The 19856-nt window shown below is 35.2% G+C and overlaps 2 protein-coding genes across 5 annotated transcripts; both read left to right on the forward strand.

Annotated features, from left to right (window-relative positions):
- The first annotated feature begins 704 nt into the window (after nucleotides 1-704).
- On the forward strand, nucleotides 705-8303 carry LOC126811062 (uncharacterized). 2 transcript variants are annotated; one of them, XM_050536534.2, is made up of 3 exons: nucleotides 705-819; nucleotides 5128-5960; nucleotides 6203-8303. In XM_050536534.2, exons 2-3 carry the CDS (start codon nucleotides 5230-5232, stop codon nucleotides 6456-6458), a joined length of 987 nt encoding a protein of 328 aa, XP_050392491.1. In that variant the 5' UTR covers nucleotides 705-819; nucleotides 5128-5229; the 3' UTR covers nucleotides 6459-8303. The 2 variants fall into 2 exon arrangements, with proteins under 2 accessions (XP_050392491.1, XP_050392490.1); XM_050536533.2 differs by lacking the exon at nucleotides 705-819 and adding an exon at nucleotides 1197-1427.
- A 4354-nt stretch (nucleotides 8304-12657) lies between these two features.
- On the forward strand, nucleotides 12658-19586 carry LOC126811061 (uncharacterized). Of its 3 annotated transcripts, none has more exons than XM_050536532.2 (3): nucleotides 12658-12676; nucleotides 15031-15875; nucleotides 18104-19586. In XM_050536532.2, the coding sequence occupies exons 2-3, from the start codon at nucleotides 15055-15057 to the stop codon at nucleotides 18258-18260; spliced, it is 978 nt and encodes a 325-aa protein (XP_050392489.1). In that variant the 5' UTR covers nucleotides 12658-12676; nucleotides 15031-15054; the 3' UTR covers nucleotides 18261-19586. The 3 variants fall into 3 exon arrangements, with proteins under 3 accessions (XP_050392489.1, XP_050392487.1, XP_050392488.1); XM_050536530.2 differs by lacking the exon at nucleotides 12658-12676 and adding an exon at nucleotides 13448-13557 and having other exon boundaries at nucleotides 15028-15875; XM_050536531.2 differs by lacking the exon at nucleotides 12658-12676 and adding an exon at nucleotides 13457-13557.
- Nucleotides 19587-19856: the final 270 nt, after the last annotated feature.

Raw genomic sequence — 19856 nt, forward strand, 5'->3', positions numbered from 1 at the left:
TAGGATTAAAACTATAGTCCGCTTCAAAGAAAGGTGATTTACAAAAAACTGAAACTCAACAAAAAACAACTTTATATATAGTTAAGTATACTACATTTACCATAATCGACATTTGTCCCATATCGACAAACTATCTATATTTACAATATAGACTTTAATTTGAGAATCACTGAAGATCTTCATTCATGATACAATCCACAAATTGACACGGGTTAAATGGGAGACAACCATGTAAATCGCTTGGTTAACCGCTGTTTCTTTCGTGGTGAAAACATCAAATTCACGTTTTTGATCTGAATTTTGATACAGACGATATAGGAACTACAAATAACTTTATAATACATATACCTAAATAAATTTAATCTGTTATCTTAATTTTAAGACGACACTTTCCTCACCGACAAACGGTCCTGGCATAAATAATAGAATTAAGAGGTCTTTTATTAATATAAAATCATTCTCTCGAGGGTTCGATAGGCACACTTTCCCATAGGCTAATCCGCATGTAGGATAAACTAAACCTATTCTTTACTAAGACATGACTAGGAATGGATTTACGTCAAGCTAAGATTAGAATCTTCAGAATTGATTGAGGAAGACATCGATAAAATAGACAGGTGATATAACTGGAGTTACGTCCCCTGCTTCATAGAATAATATTGTTTATCGGTGAACATGGCAACGTTGTAAAGGTCTATTGAAGTATTCATTGAATGGGACACGCTGGTGTCATCCTGTGTGAGGGGAATATAGACAGGCAAATCAACATGTTTATATGAAGCCTGTAAACAATGTAGGTTATGAATATACCGATCTTAGGTAAGTCCAACTTTATTTATTAAAATAAAAACGTGTCGCAACTGGGATAATAAACCTTAGATACCAGCCATATCGTTGAAACAACAGACATCAATTAAGGATGGTGTAAAATCCAATAAAAGTATGGAATCTCTGTTTCAATGACTCGGTGTTGTTATGGATAGTTTCACTGTTTTTAATAAAATTGTAATAAGGAAAGCGTGTTATAATTATTATTATGATATCAAATAGGCATAGTGGACAGCACTGAGTATGACGAATCTTCATGAATCATAACATTAACAACCGGTTTCTAATAATACTAGGCAAATGAATAATTTTGTTTTTCCCCTAAACACCTTCAGGTTAACGAACATACAGTTTAAGACTAGTTTTATGGCTACTTTAGGATTGGCCAAAGGTGTTGACTTTTCCGGATATGTATCTAATTTAATAAACCTCACCACTCTTGCATCCGCATTCACTGTTTAACCATGTACATGGCTAGGCTGTTATTGTTTTATAGAAACCACTCTAAACATTATATATAACTCAAACATATGGCGGATTCGTATAAATCTATACTTACAGCTTTATATTGTGGTGGAATGTAGGACCAATCAAGCCAGGTTTAGTATCAGTTATTAAGCTACTTTAAGATATAACCCATAATTGTCGACTTACACTTTCTTGATCGCTTATAAAGGTGATAATCACCATATTCAACCATGATTATGACAATAGATAAAATAATTTCTATAGACCCTACTATTAGATCCCTTACTAATAACTAATTAATTATTGTATTTTGATTTTCAAAGTATCCACAACTCTGATTAAATATTGATAATATCAGTTGGATTAGTTATTAATAGCACTGTTCGTGTAGACGTACCACCTTTTAAGAAATCCCTCCAAAAACATAGTTCGATTCTTAAATTATCGATAATACAATCCATTGGATATTGATGATACTTGTTGGATTTCGACACTTACAGCGAATATGTATTTGTCACACGATTCCTTTAGACTTATTCTAAATCTTGTGTAAAACTTTATTGGGATATATTATAAATGTATAGACTCTATCGATGTAATTGATTACCTGGTACACGACTTGATACGACTATGTACATAATCCTTACACTAATAATTTGTAAATGTGTTAATATTTAATGTTTCTGTCCATTTTATGTGATTTTATTAGATGATATTACCTTACTGACTGTTGAATTCTGTGTAGTAGATTTCACATGAATTTATTATTGGCATGTATAACCGTACTTTATGATTAGGGGATAATACAAGAAGAATAAATTGAATCTTTAAATATATTTCAAGTTACTTACTTAATCCTATATACGCCACTACCTTAATTACAAATGGAAATAACATTGACAGAACTAGCAGTGTATATATATGTCATAACGTCATTAATGATCATTTAACCATTAAAGCAATTACAACAACATTATAAATTTCTAACAGCTTAGGTCTTTAAATTGTAGGTTATTAGAATACGATATTTTATACTTTTGTGGGATATGGTATACAAATCTGCAAATTTATTTATAAATTAATGACAACATTGTTACTTAAAGGGCAGTGCAAACTATTTCGTCAATAGTTCATTCATATTGACATTGCTTTGTCACATAATAAACATTTAATTTGCTGACGAATCGGTCTTTGTGTGTATAAGGGAAAAAAGATCACGCATGTCAGTTTTGAACTACTTTTTATGACCCAACGCCCCTTTCTATTATACTGTTAAAATTAATAAGAATCAAAATAGGAAACACTATTGATATATAGCCAATAAATATATCAATCATCATGTCGAAGTCTAATCTCTATTGCCAACGTATGGTCCATTCTCAAAGACAAGTATATTATGTCATGTATCAAGAAAACATCAGATATAGATATCATATGATATATGTATGTCGTGCAGGACCAAGGGACAGCGTATAGTTGTTCGGGTAGGGGGAAAAATCGAGGTCCTGCGTACACATTGGTGTGCGCGTAAAAGATCCCTTAGTAGTTTAATTTCGATATAGAGTAGGTCGTAGAGCCGCTGTCCGGGCAAAATGTCCCTCATAGCACACTATACGCCCGTCTTCATTAACCGTCAAGTAATCGTCTTTCAACCTATATTAATACATAATTAAATTAACCTACTTTCGCCTCGCCAGGAGCCGATAAGAAAATGAAATCGCGATTCTTTTCACAAAGAAACAGGATGGAGAGTTGTAATTGACATAGTATGATGTTCAGATAAGATTGTGGCTATAGATAGTATTTGATTTGCTGAAACTAATCTGAAATTAATTAATGTTACATCCATCACAATAATCACGCCAATTATTGTATGCTTTAAATCTCTTTATTTCAACGTTTTGAACATGCGAGTCAGCCGGAGTTTTTCAAAATCACTGCGCCAATTAACTATCAGGCAAGACAGGCATCAAGATAATGACAGAGTATGATTACTCTTCAGCACCATATACCACTTCTAATCCAGCTACGAAGTTGACATTGCTATTGTACGATGCAATTTTGTTATCTGAAAGATAGCAATTAAAACATTTCGTTCTGAAAAAAAACCCCAACATATCATTGAAATATTAATCTTTTAAAATGACCAGATCTCATTGGATTATGTTGATTTGCTTTTTGTTGTATTCATTGTGTATAAATAAAGCCAGTGTTTTGAATTAACTGATTCTGAGCCCTACTTTCGACACAGTAATATAAAAAATAAACTAAAAGTAGTAAATTGAATCACAAAAGAGCTTACCATGTCACTAATGTAAGTAACACATCACGTTAACCCAATGCAATATTTTATATTTGATCATTAAGAATTTCTCAAATTTGTATGCTTGACATAGAACACTATACTACGATTATATTTCAAACATTCAGTCAAATGTTTGTTTTTCGTTGAGAACTAGTCACAAGTACCTGAAATTTGATCCCTGACATTTTCAATTGTTTGTTTTTCGATGAGAAATGAAATGAAATGAAATGGGGTTTAACGTCCTACTGTTCTGTTCCTAACCTGGGCTAATGAAGACGGGCCATACAGTGTGCTATGAGGAAAATTTTGCCCGGACAGCGGCACTACGGCCTACTCTTATATCGAATTCCAACTGCCAAGGGATCTTTTACGTGCACGCCAATGTGTACACGGGACCTCGGTTTTTTGTCCCATCCGAACGACTAGACAGCTTTCCTTGTCAGCCCCTCCGTCCTGCATCACTGACAAGGGAGAACCACGCCGGAAAATCTGGATGAACTTTCTCGGCCAATGCAGGGATCGAACACCCGACCTCCAGGCTAGCGAGCTAGCGTCTTACCCACTTAGCCACGTGATCCCCGTTTTTCGATGAGAATTAGCAACATGAAATTTGGCCGCTGAAATTAAGTAAAGTAATAAGATAATAATTACCTTTGGACCGGGAAATTTATGTACCAAATTATTGAAAGGAGTCATTATAACAACGTCGGTGCTTTGGCGATTTAACGTGGAAAATATCAATATCAATGACTGGGCTTACGAAGACCGGTGTACGCCATACAATGTCCGGACACCGGCACTCAACTCCTCTGTCAAGGGTTCTTTTATGTGCACTTCAATTTGTACATGGTTCCTCGGGGTTTTGTCCAACCCGAACGACTAGACACTGTCCTTGCAAGACCATCTGCCTGACAAGCGGAATCCCGGACCCCTGGTTAGTGAGCCCGGGCTTCACTCACTGATAGCCAGCTAATTTAGCCAGCTTTATTAAAAGCACTAAAGAACAACAATAGAATACAAAGTAAACAGACAAGCTAAATTTAGAAATATGAATAATAATCCCACTGTAAAAGAATGGGCAGTATTAGAAGTTTTAATAAATCAATTGTGAATTCTTGTATTACCAGTGTTTAGCTGCCTAGCATCGCAGTGTTTTCATCAAAACATTTCACAACCACAGGCATAGTCTATTTTAATTATACTCGTGTAATATATAATGTATAGGACGCCATGAAATCGATTTTCTCAATTTAACACGATATAATATTAAAAACTTATCTCTTTATTCAGAAAAATATATAACAAAATATGCATCGCAGTGTTTTCATCAGTCACGAGTAAATGTATAAATGATAATTAAAAAACGTATAATATATCCGAAAATATTAGCACAACTGTTTTTAGAAATTATATTTAGAAATACGCTTTATTTTGTTTTTAGATAGAACACCTGTAGATCTATTTGTGAATTTGATTTTTAAATTTCCTTTTTGGCTGCTAATTATTTTTCTGTTCTATTTTTGTAGTGATTATTATAGTGTGACAGACAATAATACAACAACCATGGCAACCAGAGGAATGTAGCCCAACCAGAAAACAATACCCCTCTAATTCATTCGAAGACAACAATGCCGGCACCAGAACAGCCCAGAACCCGACTCTTAACGAAGGAGTTTAAGGGCAATATTGGTCCGTGTATGGTATCCTTTTCCATACCCTTACTCATCCCAGGATTAACCATTACTCTGGTGGCGTTTTCTGATGAAACAGGATTTTCAAAATATGGAGCGTTACATATCCTTGGAATGGCGGTGTTGGTCATCGCCCTGTTGTTGTTCTTCCTGGGATGCGTGTTTAGATGTTTATTTCAGATAATTCGTATTGTGCCACTGGACAATGAAACTCTCACATCAGTCACAACTCACGACAAACTTGACAAACTCAAATGGAACGGAAAAGATAACGCAAGCGTTCAGTCGCAGAAAAAAATCGTGGATAACAATGAAACAATCTATGCGTCTACCTCTACGTCTTCGAGAGATCAAAATCAGAATAGAAAAAAAACTGTACCTGAAAAAGATAATTTATCTTATTCGTCATCGGGAACCGGCTCTTACACCTCAGGATCAGACTCGGATAATCCGAATGAAGAGGACATCGAAGCACAAAAAACTAAACATAATTTAGAAACGCTTATACGAGAAAAAAATAAAAATACACATAGCTTATCTAAAGACAGTGGTGGTGAAAGAGTTCAATTAAATCCCAGTATAGATACCCAGGATGACTCTGACGTAAATACAGATTTATATCCCTTAAAAAGATTACCAAAAATAGATCTTAAACATACAAAATTTAGGTAAGCACTTTTATATGCAATCAAATTTGACAATGGATTGAATAGGAAAAAACAACCTATATTAACACCATTAACTACTAGAGTTTTTGTTTTTGTCTTAAAGCGTATCAAATCGGTTTTTATTTGAGGTTTCAGCCCTGACAGATTTTTGAATTTTTGCAATACCCGAATAATAAACACAAACAAATGAATCTTAGTATTTTCTTCTTGTTGCTCAATTTCTATTATTTGGTTTATTTTAGTTACAGTAGTCAAGATAAACCGGATGAAGAGATGTCTATTATAGATGAAACAAACGGCGCATCACCGGATGACCATACATCCGCCAAGCGCCATCTTGGTGACCTTCCGGATTTAAATGGCGATACAGGTCGTAGAATATTATCTGATGGTTCCTATGATACAAATAGTGTGACATCAACAGACAGTATTTCGGGACACATAATACGAACGAATAGGGGTATTTATCACGCAGGGACCGATTCAGAAAACTTTTGATGTTATTCTGAGAAATAGATCGCCATTTTGTTATTTATAGAAACACACACTAAGCAATGGTCTGTGATATAGTTTTATGAATAGTGCTATTGAATGAGAAAATGTGTGATAAAAACAAACGTTTCTGAAACAATGCATTAAAGCGAATGAGGAACTACTGTTTATAGAATGAACTATTTGGTATAAATAATAAAATAGAGTATATTGAACTATAAGGTCAGTGCTACAGATGTAGGAAAGAAAACCTGGGACAATAATTATAAATAAATATGTGATAAAAATATGTGTAATAAAACGTGAACCTAAAAACAACTTTTGCGAACATACTAGGTTCACAGTTGATGAGCAATAACAAAGGTAGATGGGGTGGGGTGGTTCTTTGGCTTGAGGTCCTTATTTGTTCGGTAATTTTAATGCACATTTTGTAATTAACAGGGTGATAAGGTATAGCTGAAAGGTAATCCTTGAATCATCATGTACGATAGGTAGTTAACTATGTATAAATCAAGCATAATATTAAAAGACAATTAGTGATACACAGATTGTGCCTTGTGTTACACATCCTGTATCCTGTGTGGCAATTGAAAGAATTGAGTCTACTACAAGAACACCTATTTAACGCATATCAATATTTTTGTTTTGATCTTCCACCCTGATCATAAATTTTTAATACCCTTTTTGTTTTTATCAGAAGTGGTGTTAAAAATTGCTCATTTTTCCATTGTACAATTTGCATTGTTGAAATAGTGAATATAGCAACAAACTCACTACAAATGCTTTAATGTTATCAACTTTAGGTTGATTAAGGACTGGGTATTTTGATCAAATCATCCTCTGTTAATCTGTGATGAACACATTATATTCATCCTGACCAGGAAACAGTTCCGGATATTACGTTTTCTCTTTCAGCAAATTTGTTTTCTTTTTGTATTATATCTATAAGAATTTTGTTACGTTGATTTTGAATATCATTTCGCTTTAATAAGTTAATAATTGATTCTGATATATGGCAACCAAAGTGATGATGAACGACAAAATATGAACTTGAGATTAAACTGCTGAATGAATGTTTTTGCACAATGACTTTCTACGTATTATAAGCCTATTTTTTGTTACGTTTCCGTAATTTCACGGATATTGCTTATTGTTGTTATAAACTACATAAACGTTATAATGCGCACCACTGTGTTGAGGCGTACATACACTGTGAAGTTAGGAATTTGGTGTCTTGAGCAAACATGGGATATTTTCTCAATGTAACTTAAAAGTCAATAAATTGTCGTTTATTTATAGATTATTTAAAGATGCATTATGTAAGATTTAGTTAGATAGAGCTAATCGTTCTTGCTATAAAAATTCAAAAATAAATAATGAAAAATGAATTGAAAATTTCAGTCAAACTGATTTATTCTGAGTCAGAAGTCTTGATTTTCAGTCCTTTTATTGAAAGGCTGGTCTAATCCATACCATATCTCAGTCATCCGATGGTATAGAGAGTTGATTATAAGCGTGATGAAAAGACCTGCAAACTATGGAAGTTTAGCTTTTACATAATGTATTTCCCCCACCCCTCCCCCAGCAAAGTAGTTTGTTAATTAGCCGATCTAGTCAAAGATCTATAATTACACAAATCATTTTATACTAAATATCATTGTTGATTTTTTTTTAAGTACAATTTTGTTAAATCTTTGTTGTTGTTGAAAAATTACCTTTTGATATGTGTTAACCTAGCCTCAGGTTGAACGTTGTCAATGTCTAAATTTGTTTTAAATGACATCAAGTGATTTTTATTTGACCATATGCGGTTCAAGAACTTTCATAATGAATCTCAAATAAAGTTATATTTGATACTTGAGGTTTTATTAGTTTTTATTGGAATGTCCAGTATACCCATCGATTTTATTGACCTGTCAAGATTTATGAGAAGTTTTATCTCCTTTTGGAATGAAAGCCACAACATGACCCAACATCTGTCTGAACCAAGTCATCACACTTACCCTTGCTTGTCACCACATGTATTTCGTTCCTGTTCTCTTTTTATTACAACTGTGTGTAGAATTTGCTCTTTATTTTGTTTATAAACAATTTCGTATGAAAATGAATTGGAGAACAGGCTAGTCCCCAGTTTACTTCTCTCCAGAATTTACAAAAATAAGTTTAATATGTACATAAAGAACATATGTACAACAAGAACATATAAATACACGAAAAATAATATTATTTGAGACTAAAATAAAAACTAAACATTTATACATATACACAGTTGGCTGTTCCGTTAATTCATATAACTTTGTTAAGATCTAATATATAAGGAATATGTTATTAAAACGCACGACATTAATTTAGTAACTTGAATCCAAGTTTTCTTGTTAAGATATCTATTTTATAAGGAACAGTGTTATTAAAATGCGCAACATTAATTTAGTAACTTGAATCCTCGTGTGTAGACGTAATAGATCTACATCTATTTTAATAACAATCCGTGGAACAATTTCATTACTGCCCGCGATTATTGGTAATATATAGGGCTTTTAATAGATAGCACACATAAGCTTGATTTATCCTTTTGTAGGAAATAGACACCCACAAGAAGCCATATTGAGAGCATGTGTTCTTGATTACATATTATCCAGGTAAAGTACAAATTGTGTAGTTGAGAAAAAATGGCTACCCATCAATCTCTACCCGCTACTGACGCCCCATCATTTGGAAGGGGGGGGGGGGGGTACGGCATAGCTGTCAAATAATATTTCATACATGTCTATTACTGAAGAGGAACGTGGAAATCATTTCATTTTTATATACATGACTTCTTTGATAGGCATTTAGTAATTGAAAACATCAACACAAGGTAAATATTATGGACACACAACAATTACCTAATTTATTACTATGCGACTTTTCGACGAGAACGCTACAGGCTTTATGATGCAATGATATAATGTATATCAAATGTATATCAAATGGTAGGCAAATGTACAAAGAATATGGAATAACAATGAAAAGAAATAAAAAAAAAAATAGGTTTGACGTTCTACTTCATTGCCGGGATAATGAAGAAGGGCATATACCATCAAGGGCGTCGGAACGGCGGGGCTATGGGTGCAAAATGCCCCGCTGCCCCCAAAAGCACGGAACAATTGCCCCGCTGCCTTTATTTTTTTGCTGACTATCCTTTAAAATGTTTTTGGTACACCAGCAATGAGGCTGTCTGACCACCCTTCTCGCTTTTAACAGTTGATGTGTGTGGAGTTACAGAGTTCATTGCTAGATTGCAGCAGAGCAAAATATAGATTTTGGTTAAACGGACTAAATCGCTATTATTTGGGACATAGAAATCGACACAAATGGGTCGCAAGGCATATAATAATGTAATAAGAATGTATATAAACTGATTTACATTCAATCGTACCCGGTTTTACTCTAATTTCAAATCAGTTATGTTCGGCGAAATGAAATGAAATGGGGTTTAACGTCCTACTGTTCTGCTCCTATACTGGGCTAATGAAGACGGGCATACGCCATACAGTGTGCTATGAGGGATATTTTGCCCGGGCAGCGGCACTATCGCCTACTCTTATATCGAATTCCAACTGCCAGGGGGTCTTTTACGTGCATTCCAATATATACAAGGGGGAACACGCCAGAAAATCTGGATGAACTTTCTCGGCCAATGCAGGGATCGAACACCCGACCTCCAGGCTAGCGAGCCAGCGTCTTACCTACTTAACCACGTGATCCCCCTATGTTCGGCGAAATAGGCGAGAAGTCTCAATCTAATGGCAATCTCTAGAGTCTGATTATTCCAGTCTAAACCGGTAGTATTTATTGCGTATGCTCCCCAGATAAGAATATGTCGTCACCGTTTGACATGAATTTATGTGTCTAGCCTCGTTCTTCGCACCCCTTGTTACAAATGGCGTTGAAACGCATTCTAGTACACGATTTGTATACCAATGATAAAATGTTTATTTTGTCTTAAATATTGGATATAAGGAGCCCTTTTTTTCCCGATAAGATCACAACATAAATGTTGATTTAAATTGACAAGTAATTCGTGTTTTCAATGTCGAAGCCTGTGGATGATACTGAGTTAAAGACTTAGCTAAGTACACGTTACCGTACAGTCTCATGATTGAATATTTTTGAATATAACAGGTGAAATTGTATAAAAACAGGATTCGAAATTTTTGTTCAATATGCTACGTCGAAGTGAACCGAATCAGTTATGGATTCTAGTGATCTGAGTTGTATTTTGATCTGATAGGTTTTAACTGGTAGCCTGTCAGAAGACGTCAAATTTCATCGTTTCTGCACCAGATTTTCAAAATTTTTCCCAAGGGAGCACACCGGCCCACTGCCCCTCAGATATCCACTGCCCCCATTGTCAATGGCTCTTTTACGTACACTTCAACGTATACACGAGACCTCGGGTTTTTCGTCACAATGGAACCACTAGATGCCATTCCTAATCAAGACCTGTGTCCAACACCACTAGCATGGAGAAACCACGCCAGTATACATTTAATACATGTTGTATGTGTGTGTGTCTAAGAATTAGCTGAGATGGGAGGGATTCTCTTGCTATTCTTGGTAGGTACAAAACTATGACCAAATTTGTAGAACCAGACATTTGACGTCAGTGAAACTGTTTGCTAGTTCGAATTTAATCTCCAGGACACCTAACTAACCCAAAATCGTATTTACAATACAGACATAGCCTCCGGAAGAACGAAGGCATCTGTTTTAAGCAATTAAAGTAATTTACATATGTCATAGTATTACTCTACCAAAGCACCAAGTTCAAATTTTATGCGGTCGCCATTAATTCCAATTAACCATCGACCACTGATACCAAATAGACCAATGTCTACCCAGGTGTTGTAACCCTATGGCACTACGTTCCAATAATCTGTTGTTATAAGCTGTAGTCGAAATAGGACGTAAACGAAACGGGAGGGTGCCGTTCTAGTATCAGCTAACTCGCTGAAAATGACACTTTTGGTGGGAAGATTGTCATATAATGAAACAAACCGAATAATCACACAGGTTGGGTCTTTTGGGTAAAAATACGACCGAACTTTTTAATTAATTTTACAGAATCATTATTTTATAAATTAACAGAGTTATTCAAAATCTAGACATATTTGTTTTCATAGCAAGAAGCGAATTACACGTTGAAGACCTTTTGAAATACTAAAAATATCAAAAGTCAAGTGACAATCATTTAGTAATTATATTGGAAAAATGCGTTATTTCAAGAAACTCAAATCAAATAAGCTATTAGAAACATTTATCCCTAGTATGTAACTATATTACGTGTTATCACAATTAAACCATAATATACTCACTCGGTGTAATCAATTAGGCTAGGGTTTCATGATTCTGTTCCCAGAACCCCAAAATAACAAGCATGGAGGGGGACCTAGTCAGAGAGAGAGCGAGTGAGAGAGAGAGAGAGAGAGAGAGGGGGAAGGCATAAAATCACATATTTAACAAAAACAAATTCTCCTCATTTGTAAATTTGTATAATATGCGTGATAACGACCAGTGAAGTCTTGAGGAAACGTCGTGTGTATATGATATATAGTGATTGTTATCCATAGAACTGTGTTGTGTTCAATCGCTAAATGCCATTCAAAGAATTTAGAAACATTTTATTTTTGATTCCACACAGGAACTATAGACTATTCATTTTTGTACTCAATATTTTTCTCCTTGTTCTCTCATGGTGCATGGTAATTTGTCTTGACGTTTTGTTCTTGCAGAACCGATGGATAAGCGGGTGAACAAGCATGATATGTTTTATACGGATGTTGGTGAGTCGACAATTTAATGGTCATGCTCATACGAGCCTTATGGTCATAGTACAAATATTGCAAATATAATGGAAAGAAATTTTGGAAATGTTCTACAATTGGCTGAACTTGGTGATTTCATATTGACTTTGGAGGAAATAAGTGACATCTACTACCCAATATTTTCGTTTTAAAATTGCAGTTATTCCCCCTTCATCTTAACTGTAGCTTGCTTTTGATAACTGTATCCTGGCCATTACAGTATTCTGTGATTGATTACAGTATTCCGCGACTGGATGACTGCTAAACAAACAAAAACAAAACAAACAATCGCCAATACTGTTTTCGTGCTGTGGGAGAACCTTGTTTTATAACTTATCTCCGGAACAATATAATCAAATGATAATGTGACAAATTTTGGTGATTCAATGTTTGAGTGTTTTTGATATTTTCTTTATACGCCACATAATTGTGCTATAATTTGTTCATATCATTAATTATATATTAAATTATTCGTAAATGGTCACCGCGATGTCTTAACGGGATTCACATATCTGTATCATTTGCTTACTATTAAACTCGGTAATTGTGTATCCATAAGATGTTCAATTACTAAATGCCAATCAAAGAAGACGTATGATAAAGAGATTTGACAAGGCCCCGTGGTATAAGGCGCTTGCTGGCTCACCTGGGGGTGCTTAGTTCAACCCAGTACCGGGTCGACAATAGTACACCTAATAGAACCCTTGACAGTTGGAATTCAAAATAGGAGTAGGCCATAGCGCCGATATCCGGGCAAAATCTTTATCAATTGATACCCATGGCGTATTTCTGATTTCCGTCCTGGAGGGGAGTGGGGGGGGGCGTGAATGGTCTAAGACGTGCGCATTAGATCACAAGGTCTGTAAATCCCATTTTGAGTTCATACATACTCCATACATAACGATATAAGATTATATGTAATATACGAATTTAGGGCACAACCGTGCATAATATATTCATATTTACCAAGGTCGACACATATCAATAAAGATTATGAGTCATTATTGTTCGACTCTTCTATACAAACCGCAACGAGGGTAGTACGGTACAACTAACTTCAAATGACAATGAATGTATGGGTATACCATTATCTTGAAACAGTTGTAAAAGCATTCACCTATATAAAACTGATCAGTTATATTTAGATACCGGATCGGTAACCAATACTAACAATATGGCGGACCAGGGACATGTCAAACGTACCTGTCGTGTTAAAGTAATATTATTATAAGAAATATCACATGTTATGATATCAAATGGTAAGTTGACAAAAATCGAGATAATCTTATTAGAAGATTAACTTGAGATTATATTTTGGTGTTCAGATAACTAAATATTCTGGTCAGCTGTCGCAAATTTCTAATAACGAATACACATTTGTAAACTTGTTTTTAATTTTTTGGCTGAATGCCACAAGTTTCTAGTCTGATTCCTGTTATTATAGCTGTTCATCGTTTTGATATAAAGAAAAGAATATCCAAAATATTTGACACCATGTTACGAATGTTTTGTATAGTAAATTCATGTATACCTTTTACAAAATGTCATTTCAATATTATATTCCGAGTCGTACGTTGACATATTATGTTCTCCTTGAGATAGAACAAACTAGGTTTAGTTTTTTCAGGGATCTTCCGAAACTTTAACAAAAAATCGGGGATTTTGTGACCTTACCATACAATCCACAGCCAAAAAACAATCAGACGCTAGGACAGGGGTCATGATGATTCGGAATTTTTCAAAAGGGTTTATAGCTATCCACATGACAGTTACGCAGCTTTATGGTCTGGGGAGGGTCATTAGACGAATAAGGATAATTATGTCCGTGATCGCAATCATCTTGGAATTGTGACATACTAGAAGCGAAATTTTTAAAAGAACAAGCATGCCAAGATTCATGGGAGATGCTAATTGTAAGCCGGTTGGGGAGGTTCGGGAATTGCTAGAACCCATATTGACCGCTTTATATAAATGATTATTTTGGGGAATACTAATCTTAACCCTTTTAGGAGGGCTAAAACGTAAATTGGGTCCAAGTTTAGTCTTCTAAAAAGCCTTAGGGTTAGGATTAGTATTCCCCCAAATACTCATTTATATAAAGCGGCCATTGCGTGCTACGGAAATCCCCGAACCTCCCCAACCGGCCTACTATTAGCATCTCCCAAGATACAAGTGGATCGTATTCAGATTGGCGGAGCCTTAGTCTATTTTGAAGAAAGTCGTCCCAAGAACAGGTGCAACTAATGGCAGGTTGACTCACGTTAGCTAACGCCAAACTCCTATTGTTCTGGTGTGTTACCTTTTGGCTATACAAGCTGGGTGAACTGATTTATTCAATTTCATGTCAACCAATTAAACATTATGTGCACTTGTTCAAAATCAAACCAAATTACGTCTAGTGTAGCGTTAAACATTTTGTCCTACCAATCTCCCAATCTCAACAAAGTATATTTCATTGCCGAACTATTTTACCCCTAGTTGTTATATAGTAACATGTGAAAACATATCATTTGTAAGATCTTCAAAGTAAATTGATGTTCTCCTTATCTAGTTAGAATCGATGTGTCCTTCACATATCACCCAGGTATGTTAGCTCATTACATAAGTGACATTGCTAGACTAATAAAACTATTTGGTTAAGCCAGGCTTATAACTGACCACTGATCTTGAATAAGCCTATTATGGAGCTTACGATTTATAGAGTGCTATATTTTGTTCTCCTATTTTAGCAGGTGCCCGCGACAAGTCTGTTTTTGATGGCTGCCTCAAGCCCAGGAAGGTCTTCTAGATGTTTTTCGTTTGTGTGTAAACCAAGGATTTTGTTGGTGTTTGGAATACCTTTATTTGCCCCTGCCATAGCGCTCACTGCAATTGGATTTGTAGGATTTCCAGGATTTGGTATTATTCATATTGGTGGCCTCTTGTTACTAACTCTTTCTGTGATTTGTATTGTGTTTGGGATTTTAATTATGGTTTACACTAAACCAAAAGAGAAGAAGCCTGTACTGGAATATCATTCGCAGCCTGACTTACCTAGAATAAATCTAACTAATGTAAACGAATCGGTTACTAAAATAAACACTAAACTTCAGAACAAGAGTAAACATAAATCTACCATGAAAAACCCACGCCCTTCGAGGTCACCTCGAATGTCAAAAAAGCTCAAAACGAAAATAGGCCAAGCCGGCAAGGAGAGGAAAAGAAGCCGTGAGACTCTACCAACTTTGACTGAGGACCACGAGGGTGAAAGGGTGAGAATCTTTAGTGCGGCTGTCGCATCCCATCATATTAGTGGTGAGAATCGGACTACAAATACATACGTTACAAATGACCGAAATTACAAATCAGTGAGATTACAAGATAACGATGTGATGCAAATTAAATGTAATTCTAAAAACAGTGATATTAGTTTGACATCAGATTCAGCAATTGATATTGGGACAAGCCCTGATCTTCCTGAAATAACGCATGTTGAAATGATCAATCAAACTTCATGTTTTCTTCCTCTAGCTCCCAGTCCGCCGAATCGGTCCTTATCTTTAACGGAATTATTTGTTCCAACTGAACAGATACAAAGGTAAATATGAGCCTGTTATGTTAATAATCAAATATAAAATAATCAACAATGAAACTCGTCACATGAAAAATACTTTTCTGTATTCTTCGTAACGGTACGTTACCAAATTATAATCATTGAGACACAAAAAATCAACAATGAACTCCACTACTGTATTGTTTGGAATCGTACAAGCAAGTAGCGTTTATTACTGCATTGTTAGTAATTGTACATTACATTACCAAATAACAATCGAACACACGCAAAATGGTATTGCTATCTGGGTATGTTTTTTTTATAGGTAATAAGACGTTCACCCTTACTGCATGTATATGAATAGAGACCTCTCATTTTGCATTATGTAAATGATGAAGAGAATGAATACAAAAATCCAACAAAAAATCATGTACTGTGCATGGATCTACATGTAGTAGGAAGGAAGCCACATCAGTTACGTATCTATCTGTTTCCCTGACAATTGAGTTATCATTTTGCTCCACGTTTGTCATTGTCGTTAAGAAACACCCTTTTAGAGAGCACTTCAACAATTATTGATATGTTTATTATTAGTTTAAAAGGAAATTAATCGTAATAATAAAAAAAAAAGAAGAAAAATACAAATAAAAGAAATCAGAAAGTGTGCCCTCTGGGAAGGCGAATTTGCTCCTGGAGGGGTAAATTACATCTGTACAACATGCTGGGGACCCTGAAGACAATAACTCCGTTAATAATAGATGGTGTGATAGAATTCCTCCTTTTAGTCCAACTGTCCTAACTGATATCACATGTCTGACCTGGTGGCAGGTAATGTTCCGTTGGGCAAAACACTGGGACTTCTTTTACCCTCTATGTTTGTGCAATGTGAAATGGAGAAACCAATAAGATTCTTTGACGACTGTGAAAAATATCAAGGATCGATTGCAGATGACGCTGCTACACCCACCCCCTAAACATATTTGACTAGCAAACTTGACAATTTAGGATAATCTGTATTTAAAGATACATTATGGAAGATTATGGAGCTGGTAGTGCTTACTATAATAGTTAAAACTAAATGATGTAAAGGGAATATCCTGAAAATTTCAGAAAAATTGCTTCACCCTATGCCGAGAAAACCCTATTCTAAAATCTTTGTAGCCTCAATTGTCATTGTTAGTGCTGTCATGATTATCCATTTTTGAGTTTAATCATCAACGGACGTTGAACAGCAGATCGGATTCAAATCCAATGAAAATCAGAGAGATAAGATGGCACCGAGAGTTGATTATGGTCTTTTCATGTTAATAAATGTCTAATTAATAGTTTATATAACATTTCATACCAAAAGAAAGTCACGCAATAGGCAGATTTACCGCTTGCATAATGCATGTTCCATTTCAATATAAAATCGGCCACCACGGATTGGATAATAGCACCAGATGCACTACAAGAGTCAGGGCAGGATTAGGGTTTTGTGGGGCCCTATTACACGACCATCCATCTATCAATAAAATACAAAATAGCAAAAGAAGTAACAGTGGCATATATATGTACATTGTACATTGTAATTTTACTTAATAAAATAGACACAATAAAGTATAGGTCTATTTAATCTTCCATACTATAAAAGTTTCACTTTATTTAAAAAGAAAACACATAAAATAAGTAAGTTAGACTTTGCTCTGATATAACCAAAATCGGATATAAGCAATTCCGAGCTCTCATCCGACCCGTTGCTTATATCAGGGATTATTGAGAGGATTTATTGAACCAAGCGAGAGCTTAAGGAAACACAGAGAATGAATACGCGGGGCTCCTAACATTGCAGGGCCGTAGGCCATGGCCTAGTTGGTGTGTGCCGTAATCCGGTCCTGACAAGACTTGGACTCGGAATAACTCATTGTTTCCCACTATAATCCTTTTCTGTTTGTGTCCAACTTTTTGGATGGCCGAATGGTTAGCACGTGCGTGCTGTATCATAAGGCCTGTCATTGAGTCAACTGGCTTGGTTTCGAATTCCCGGTTGTACGTGACAAGGAGTAGGGTCGCCTGTCCAACCTCGCGGGTTTTCTCCTGGTCCTCCGGTTTCCTCCCACTGCTAAAGACCCCTACGCGCAAGCGAATTATTAAAATAAAATTCAACCATATGTTAGTCCCGAAATGACCTAGTTTGTGTCGAGTGAACGCTAAACCCCATTTCTCCTTCTCTCTCTTTACTGTGTTAAATTACTGACACAAGCTAAATTTTACATGTATATGTTTCCTTTCAGTAACAGAAAACGTTCTGATAGTATGGGTAATGTGTTACAGTCAGATCTGTCGTTAGAGAATTTGGACGGTATCGCAGAAGGTTATCCTGTAACATCCAGTCAACGAACCGGTATACGTTTGGATATTCCTAAATTACATGACCAAGCTGAACGATAATTATATCATGACGAGATTGTAGTACTAGCAATTGTAGCAATAGTTTTTTGTATTTCTAGATCTATACATGACTCTCCAGTAATAGTATCCCACATCAAGTGATATTATAATTGCTACGAGCGAATGGGAATATGGCCATGTACCTGGCAACTGGATTATGATTCGCGATTTCGTGAGGGGTTACCATGGCACTTTCCCCATCCCCTATCTTTATAATCATCTAACATTTCTTGACATAATCATAATGTATATTTTGAAGTATGCCATGTCGTGCCTTTGATAGCTGTGCAGTAAATACGATGTGGCTTTGGGGACTTACTGGGTAAAATTATTTCTGCGAACAAAGTAAAAAAACTATATTAAAGGACAATATTGGTGTCAGTCATTATCACATGATGTGATAGCACTGGTTAAACACGTTCCAAATGTAATTTTAACACAGAGATCATTGCTACGATAGATGCGTGATAAAGATTTCAAGAAACGGAAGTGACGAAAGCAAAAGTAATTTCCGCTCACTAATAATTCCGTACATTCCTTTGTTTTTATTCATTCTATACTTAATTAAAACATGGTAATGCACGGCCATTTTCTCGTTTTCTCTTATCTAGCGACAATCAATTATATTTTTTTTGAATTGTCAGATATCCGCCCAGAGTCTCAAATAACAACTTTTGGTCTTCGAAGGAATTAGTAGTGAGCCGAATTTCGCCCCTGTATCTGTTATCACTCGTGACTTCAGTCAGTTATATAGAAGGATAACTCGTGTTTTCCTTTTTTCACTCCCGTTTCTTCATTACGCATCTATCGTAGCAATTATCTCTGTGTTAAAATTATATTTGGAACATGTTTAACCAGTTCTATATATGATAATGACTGACACCAATATTGTCCTTTAACTCCATCGGAAGTAATAACCAATAAATAGTCCTTATCTAGCTTTCAAATAGAAGAGACCAACATCGGAACAGTTAACCCCTTGTAAAAGCATGCTACAAATATTAGGAACAGATTTAGTTTCTTGCACATAAGGCCACTAGAAGTGTTTTTACCAATAATAGGTCGCTAAAACTATTCAAATATTATAAGTTGTTTTGTTATTGTATTCAATGGGCCAATAATAATTTGTTGGCTCTGTGTACTGTTTTAACATGGTGCTGATACCAATTGCTCAAGTGATATCAATGCAAGATTTAAGAAAGAATTTATATTTAAATATAGATAATCCTTAATAAAGATTTGATACTATTTATTTTGTATTTCTATTTTTTTCATATTCATACATATTTAAAAAGTAATAATGCCATGTATATTAATATTTTCGTAATAAAAAATATAACGAAATATAACCGTTTTATATGACTATGTCTTCTTTTGACGTAAAGTAGGAGATTCTTAATAAGCACGATTACATTGCATCTCTACATCGGTTCCAAACTGGTATTTCATTGCTAACATGTTACTTGGGTATTTAGAAAACTGAATAAAACGTTAATCCGACCAATTTGTGTAAACTCAAGATATATAATAGGGAGTATTATTCCCTGATGAGGTATACATTTTCAATGTTTTATCTATTTCGCAATCCATTCTTTA

This window comes from Patella vulgata, chromosome 2, assembly GCF_932274485.2.
Source record: "Patella vulgata chromosome 2, xgPatVulg1.2, whole genome shotgun sequence".
NCBI lineage: Eukaryota > Metazoa > Mollusca > Gastropoda > Patellidae > Patella > Patella vulgata.